The sequence below is a fragment of the Carlito syrichta genome, unplaced genomic scaffold (assembly GCF_000164805.1).
Source record: "Carlito syrichta isolate Samal-C Ts95f unplaced genomic scaffold, Tarsius_syrichta-2.0.1 Scaffold303316, whole genome shotgun sequence".
Lineage (NCBI taxonomy): Eukaryota > Metazoa > Chordata > Mammalia > Primates > Tarsiidae > Carlito > Carlito syrichta.
In genome coordinates, this window is record NW_007247412.1 from 245,650 (window position 1) to 254,176 (window position 8,527).

The following is an 8,527-nucleotide window of genomic DNA, read 5'->3' on the forward strand; positions in this document are numbered from 1 at the left end:
TCCACTTAGGGAGAGAATTGCCTGCCTCTTTGCAAAGGCAAATTTTATGGAACATAGTATCTTTATCCTGTGTCTACAAATTGACATAGTATCTTTATCCTGTATCTAGAAATTGCTGTTTTAGCTGAATTTTAGAGTGTAATATAAATAAGAGCTTGTTGCTTTTTCTAGGCAATTTCATTCTGTGTTTTCTTCTTACCTGGTATTAGTTGAGGTCAGGATGAGTCTCAGCCATATTTTGAGAGACTCTGGTCTGATACTGACTTTAATACATCACACTCTTGCTGAAGGGGTAGGAGGGCAACGAAATTATAAGTGTTTTTCCTTTGGGTGGTTTAAGTTTGTCCTTATGGATAAGAATTATGTTCCTTTGTATACTTAAACATTCTGAAAAATGCCCTTTTTTTTTTTTAGTGCCCATTGTGAAAATTTAAAATTGTATCAGCCGGGCTTGGTGGCTCAGCCTGTAATCCTGCGCCTTTGGGAGGCTGAGGTGAGTGGGTTGCCTGAGCCTGCGGGTTCGAGACCCGCCTGGGCAGCAAGTCCTCATCTCTACAATAAATCAAAAAATCAGCCGGCCGTGGTAGCGCCTGCCTGTAATTCCGGCTCCTTGTAAGGCTGAGGCAGAAGGATTGCCTAAGCCCAGCAGGTCGAGGCTGCGGTGGCCGGGAGCGGCCACTGCACTCCAGTCTGGGCGACAGAGTGAGACTCCAACTCAAAAAAATAAAATAAAATAAAATTGTAAGTATCTTTTTTTTTTTTTGATACAAAGTTGGTGATAACATTATGCTGGTAAGTGCAAAGGTTTTTTTTGTTTTATTTTTGAGTTGGAGCCTCACTCTGTTGCTCAGACTCACGGCCACCACAGCCTCGACCTGCTGGGCTCATGGGATCCTTCCACCCCAGCCTTCCAAGTAGATGGAAGGCATGTGCCACCATGCCCGGCTAATTTTTTGATTTATTGTGGAGATGAGGTCTTGCCAAGTTGCCCAGGCTGGTCTTGAACCCCTGGGCTCAGGCAGTCCTCTCATCATGGCCTCCCAAAGTGCTGGGGTTATAGGCGTGAGCCACTGTGCCTGGTCAAATGCAAAGTTTTAAAAGAGTAACTGGTTATGAAAATATTTTTTTTTTAATTTGGTATTACAAATTTTAGTATTAATTACTTTATGACTCTATTCCTAGACAGTTACTGCAAACTGCAGATTTGTATTCAGATTCTTTCACAAAGTACTTTTAGCTACATAAAGGTTGTGTTCATGTTTTATGTTACATTGTTGAAATTAGTAGCTCAACTGAGAACACATTTTGAAATTTGCTTCCTTCTGTTGTTCAATGGTTTGACTCACTTCTATGATGACAAGAGATACTTTTACATATAAAATAGGTAAATTTTACAAAGGAGTTACTTGGATTCGGATTTTTATTTTATATTTGATATTTCAGTGAAGTAGATAGAACAAGGTGATTTGTAAATTTGTAACCTCCCAGTTCAGTTGCACTGACCTTAGCTTTTAATTGGTGCTTTTTTTCTCTGTAAGGTTCATATAAGTTGTGGAAACTTGCTTGAAGTAAGCCTAAACTATATTTTAGAAATTGAAGACTGAGGATTTGTTTATTTCTGACTGGTCTAGTGCAGATAGCTTTTAGTTGTATTCAGGTACAAAGAAATGTACACATTGCTTTTTGATGTTCTGTAACACCCTATGTCATGTTTCCTTCCTTTCTTGCTGTGTGTGTTTAATTTCTTATTACTAGTACAGTTGTACTGTGTGGATTGGAACAGAGACTTCCTCCATATCTCAAGGATCACACAGATAAAAGGGAAGGACGTTAAAAAAACAAAAATCAAAAAACCAAAGTTAAGCATTTGAAAATACTGGTTTAAGTGAGTGGTAAGGAGTTGTAGCAGATATGAGGTTGATAGGCAGGGGTCAAATTATTCATCCAACAGATGTTGCCAGTATCTGGGGCAGGCTCTGGTGATAACAAGCGAAGGACAAGACAGAGATGGCATATGTCCTCATGGAACTTATATGGTAGCTGGCAATGTAGCATTCAATAACTCATTTCAAGTTATAAGGGAAGAACAAGGTGCTATGAGAATGCATGATGAGCGCAAAGAGGAGTGTTTGGGCTAGTGTTTGCATGTGTGGCATAGGTGTCAGGGAACAGTTTTCCCAGCAGAAAGTCTTCAGCATGTTTAGAGGGTCTGGAGGTGAGAGAATGTGGACTGGCCTTCCAGGAACTAAAGAGAGAAGACTGTGTGGCCAGAGTGGAGGATCAACTCAGGGAGATGCTGGAAGGCAGCAGGCAGATTCTGGAGAGCGTGTGAAGGCAGGTTGAGGATTTTGGACTGGATCCCCAAAACAAAGGGAAATGCTGGGGAAAGAGTAAGGAAGGGGGGATAGTTAAGAGAGCAGTTGTCCGATCTGCATTGTTTAAAAGCAAAGATCCCTTGGGGAGGCTGAGGTGAGTGGATTGCCTGAGCCCGCGGGTTCAAGACCCGCCTGGGCAGGCGAGACCTCATCTCTACAATAAGATCAAAAAATTAGCCGGGTGTGGTAGCGCGCACCTGTAATTCCAGCTACTCGGAAGGCTGAGGCGGAAGGATCGCCGGAGCCCAGCAGGTCGAGGCTGCGGTGGCCAGGAGCGGCCACTGCACTCCAGTCTGGGTGACAGAGAGACTCCAACTCAAAAAATAAATAAATAAATAAATAAAAGCAAAGATCCCCTGAGTGCATTTAAGAAGATTCATTTGGAGGCCTCTGACAGTTTGAACGAGAATGGTGCCAAAGTGTAGAGAAAAACGGCTGATTTGGAATATACTTAGAGACAACATGGATATCATATAGCTCAGATGTAGAGGAATAAGGGAGAGGAATACGTCAGGTTAACAGTATTACGTGTGTGCCAGGCACTAACACTTTACTTGTGTTAAATCATTTAATTCTCAGAACAACCCCATGAGGTAGTGTTGCTATTACCGTCATAGATAATGAAACAGACCTCCCTGATTTTTGACTTGAGGCATTGGGTATGTGGTGACATCTCATGACTGAGATAGAGAACTGAGGTTAAGGTGGAGGCTGATAAGCTTAATTTTGAACATGTTGCATTTGAAGAGTCTGTAAGATACTAGGTTGCAGTGACAAGTGGTTGTTTGGATGTAGGGTATGGAGTGCAAAAGAGAGAAGTCTGGACTAGAGATGGAGTGTTGAGAGTACTTTGCAGATGACTAATCCCCGGGGAGTCATGACGGAGAGGGGCAAAGTGTGGAGCCAGAGAGGATCCCTAAGGCGTCTGAGGGTCAGAGGGTTGAGAAGGCAGAAGGTCAGTGTGAAATGGCTTGTGTGCTGTGGCAGATGTTTGGACTTTATTCTGAAAAAATAGCTTTTGGTTTAGTCTTTGGGCTTATTGAACTAGAAGTATCTATGAGATACTCACAGACCAAAGCTGGACTGTTCTCACTTCCTTTTCCATATTTTCCTAAGAATAACTTTCCTCAGTTCTTCAGAAGATACTCACCAGCATTCTCGTCATCCTGATTACTTTATTCTGGGAAGTTTATCAGTGGTCATCTTAAAAGGTAGTAGACAGCCGAACACATTTTATGTAGGACTTGAGCCAAGAGGATAGTCTTCACTTTGTCCAGCGTGTTCTGGACACTGTTTCTATGAATATAGGCCAAGACTGAATTAGCATTTGAGATGGGGGAAACTTTTTGCATCATGTTTCTTTTATCAACTAGAAGTGTTTTGTTTGTCTGTTGCTGCTAAGCCTTTTACCTCTTATCTGAGCCTTTCTTTCTCACATTGTAGGTATGGCATCACAGCTGCAGGTGTTTTCCCCCCCATCAGTGTCGTCGAGTGCCTTCTGTAGTGCGAAGAAACTGAAAATAGAGCCCTCTGGCTGGGATGTTTCAGGACAGAGCAGCAACGACAAATATTATCCCCACAGCAAAGCCCTCCCAGCCACACAAGGGCAAGCCAGCTCCTCTCACCAGGTAGCAAATTTCAACATTCCTGCTTACGACCAGGGTCTCCTCCTCCCAGCCCCTGCCGTGGAGCACATTGTTGTAACAGCCGCTGACAGTTCGGGCAGTGCTGCTACATCAACCTTCCAAAGCAGCCAGACCCTGACTCACAGAAGCAACGTTTCTTTGCTTGAGCCATATCAAAAATGTGGATTGAAAAGAAAAAGTGAAGAAGTCGACAGCAACGGTAGTGTGCAGATCATAGAAGAACACCCCCCTCTCATGCTGCAAAACAGGACTGTGGTGGGTGCTGCTGCCACGACCACCACTGTGACCACAAAGAGTAGCAGTTCCAGTGGAGAAGGGGATTACCAGCTGGTCCAGCATGAGATCCTTTGCTCTATGACCAACAGTTATGAGGTGTTGGAGTTCTTAGGCCGGGGGACATTTGGACAGGTAGCTAAGTGCTGGAAGCGGAGCACCAAGGAAATTGTGGCGATTAAAATCTTGAAGAATCACCCCTCCTATGCCAGACAAGGACAGATCGAAGTGAGCATCCTTTCCCGCCTAAGCAGTGAAAATGCTGATGAGTATAATTTTGTCCGTTCTTATGAGTGCTTTCAGCATAAGAATCATACCTGCCTTGTGTTTGAGATGCTGGAGCAGAACTTATATGATTTTCTAAAGCAAAACAAGTTCAGCCCACTGCCACTCAAGTACATCAGACCAATCTTGCAGCAGGTGGCCACAGCCTTGATGAAGCTCAAGAGTCTTGGTCTAATTCACGCCGACCTTAAGCCTGAAAACATCATGCTTGTCGATCCAGTTCGCCAACCCTACCGAGTGAAGGTCATTGACTTTGGTTCTGCTAGTCATGTTTCCAAAGCTGTGTGCTCAACCTACTTACAGTCACGTTACTACAGGCAAGTGGCAAATGCTGAAAAGCGTATCTCAGGCTAGTGATCTATCCTTATATTTAAAGTATTTTCTATAGGCTACATATAACAATGAATTTATTTATTCACACATTTTTGTTCATTCTGTGTGTGGCATTCCTATATATGACATTTTCTTATTTCTGAAATTATATTTAGCACTAGAAAAATTAACTCAATCTGTTACTGAAGGTTGTTACTAGTTGAATTATTTTAGCACCTCATTCTTTCTTTGGATCCATTGTATCTAATGATTTTCCCATTGTAAATTCTTAAAATATATAGATATTTACTTATTTGTAAAGAATTTGAGCATATGTTGCTGTTTTTTCCCAAGCTTTTATCTTGGCAGGTAAAATGCCTCAGGAATAATGCCAGGCTTAACTCTAGCAGCATTTTATTCTTCTATATTAGTGTGATTTGGGTTAGATGATTGCTACAGTCTCTTCTTTTTTGAACTCTCTCTGTGATACTTTGAACCTGTTTGGTTAATCCTAGAATGGTCTTGACCCAAGTACCTTATACTTCAGTGATATATATTCTAGATTGATACTTCTCATGTAGCTACCCTTTTTTGTTTGTTTGTTTGTTTTTTGAGTCAGGATCTGTCGCCCAGGCTGGAGTGCACTGGCACAATCACAGCTCACCGAAGCCTCTAACTCCTAGGCTTCGGCAATCCTGCTTCAGTCTCCTGAGCAGCTAGGACTATAGGCATGTGCTACCACATCTGACTAAATTTTTTATTTTTTGTAGCGATGAGGTCTCGCTATGTTGCCTGGGCTGGTCTCAAACTCCTGGGCTCAGGCAGTACTCCTGCCTCAGCCTCCCAAAGTGCTGGGATTACAGATGCGATCCTTGCCTTTTAAATATAGGATAATTACTTAATATATAATAATTACTGAGAATACTTAAATGCTGGTATATACAATTTTTTCTGTAACGAGTCTTTTTAAATATGCTTTTCTCAGCACCTCATTTATTTTCCTATTTAGTTATTAATTTTAGGGAATCTGATGCTTAGTTTTAATGTTCATGCATTAAATCCAAAATCATGTAAGCATCCAATCAAGAAATGAAACAATAAACAATAAAATTAGATAACTCACAAAACGTGTTTGTAAGGAGGTATATATACTCAACATGCCAAATGCCTGTCATAAATTTTTAGGCAATAGAAAATCTGAACTAAGAATTTTATGTTACATGTGAAAATAATGTAAGGATATTTTATCTCATACAAGGACTCAGAAAAAATTCCATCTACATATGTTTTCTTTCTTTTTTTTTGAGTCAGAATCTCACTCTATCATCCAGGCTGGAGTCCAGTGTCACACTCATGGCCTCCGTAACCTTAGCCTTCTGGGCTCAGGTGATCCTTCTGCCTCAGCTTTTCATGTAGCTGGAATCACAGGCATGCACCATCACACCTGGCTAATTTTTTGATTTATTGTAGAGATGAGATCTTACCAAGTTGCCCGGGCTGATCTTGAACCCCTGGGCTCAAGCAATTTTCTTGTCTCTGACTCCCAAAGTGTTGGGATTAGAGGCACGAGTCACCATGCCTGGCTTTTTTTTTTTTTTTTTTAATTGTGATAAGATCTGTATAGCAGCCGGGCTCGGTGGCTCAGCCTGTGATCCCGCGCCTTTGGGAGGCTGAGGTGAGTGGATTGCCTGAGCCCGCGGGTTCGAGACCCACCTGGGCAGCGAGACCTCATCTCTACAATAAATCAAAAATCAGCCGGGCGTGGTAGTGCATGCCTGTAATTCCGGCTACTCGGAAGGCTGAGGCGGAAGGATCGCTGGAGCCCAGCAGGCGAGGCTGCAGTGGCCGGGAGCGGCCACTACACTTCAGTCTGGGCGACCGAGTGAGACTCCAACTCAAAAATAAAAAAAATCTGTATAGCATGCAGTTTACCACTTTAGCTATTTGGTACCATTCATTGGTGTTAAGTACATTCTCAGTGTTGAGTAACCATCATTGCTATCTGTTAAGTACAGTGTGGTACTGTTATGTCAGTACCGCACTGTTCACAATGTTGTGTAACCATCACCACCATCTATTTCCAAATTTTTTTCATCACTCAAAACAGAAACTGTAACCATTAAGCAATAAATCTCCATTCTCCCTTCCTCCTTCCCCTGGTAATCTCATTTTGACTTTCTGTGAATTTGCCTATTCTAGATACTGCATATAAGTGGAATCATACACTATTTATCTTTTTGTGTCTGGCTTATTTCACTTAGCATAATGTTTCTGAGGTTAATCCCATGCTATAGAAGTATTAGAACTTCATTTCTTTTTATGCCTGAATAATATTCCATTGTATGCACATACCACATTTTGTTTATCCGTTCATCTGTTGATGGTCACTTGGGTTGTTAACTACCTTTTGGCTGCTGTGAATAATGCCATCATGAACATTGGCATACAAGTACCTAAGTCTCTGTTTTCAGATTTTTGGGGGTACATAACTAGGAGTGGAATTGCTGGTAAGTCTATGTTTAACTTTTTAAGGAACCTCCAAACTGTTTTCCACAGAGGCCACATCATTTTACTTTCCCAGCAGCAGTGCATGAGGGTTGCAGTCTCTCTACATTTTCTCTAGCATTTGTTATTTTTTCAAAGAATAACCATTTGTATGGGTGTAAGGTGTTATCTCATTGTGGTTTGGATTTGCATTTCCCTAGTGATTAGTGTTGAACTTTTTTTTTTTTTTTAAATAGCTGAACTGATCAACACCAAAACATTTTTTGGTGTTCTTGTTGATCACCTATATATATTCTTTGGAAAAATGTCTGTTCAAATCCTTTGCCTATTTTTTGCATTGAGTTTTTTGTTTTTGTTGTTGAGTTGTAGTTCTTCTTTATATAGTCTAGATATTTATAGATATATGATTTGCAAATGTTTTCTCCCATTTCATGGGATGCCTTTTCACCTCTTGATAGTGTCGTTTGACATACAGAAGTTTTTACCTTTGGGGAAGTCCATTTTCTACTTTTGTTGCTTGTGCTTTTGGTGTCATATCCAAGAAATCATTGCCAAATCCAAGTCATGTAACTTTTCCCCTATGTTTTTTTCTAAGAGTTTTATGGTTTTAGCTCTTATATTTAGGTCTTTGATTCTTTGTTAAGGTAAGGGTCCAAAGTAATTCTTTAGCATGTGACTGTTCTTCAAATACCATTTGCTGAAAAGACTGTTCTTTCTGTATTGGATAGTCTTGGAGCCCTTGTCAAAATCATTTGACCATATATACAAGCTGTTATTTCTGCACTCTTTATTCTGTTCTGTTAGTCTATATGTGTTTGTCTTTATGTTTGTACCATACTGTTTTGGTTGCAGTAGTTTGGTAGTAAATTTTGAAATCAGAAAGTGTGAGATCTCAGAGTTCGTTCCTTTTTTTTTTTGAGTTGGAGTTTCACTCCGTCACCCAGACTGGAGTGCAGTGGCCGCTCCCGGCCACTGCAGCCTCCACCCACTGGGCTCCAGCGATCCTTCTGCCTCAGCCTTCCAAGTAGCCGGAATTACAGGCGTGCGCTACCACGCCCAGCTGATTTTTGATTTATTGTAGAGATGAGGTCTCACCAAGTTGCCCAGGTGGGTCTCGAACCCGCGGGCTCG

The 8,527-nt window shown here is 41.4% G+C and overlaps 1 protein-coding gene across 2 annotated transcripts in view; it reads left to right on the plus strand.

Moving 5' to 3' along the window:
* The first annotated feature begins 3,814 nt into the window (after positions 1-3,814).
* HIPK1 (homeodomain interacting protein kinase 1) overlaps positions 3,815-8,527 on the plus strand; it is a 42,545-nt gene continuing 37,832 nt past the window's right edge. For both annotated transcript variants that reach the window (XM_021712491.1, XM_008058381.2), the window contains exon 1: positions 3,815-4,896. In XM_021712491.1, coding sequence (XP_021568166.1) covers positions 3,821-4,896 — 1,076 coding nt within the window. In that variant the 5' untranslated portion in view covers positions 3,815-3,820. The remainder of the gene's footprint in view (positions 4,897-8,527) is intronic.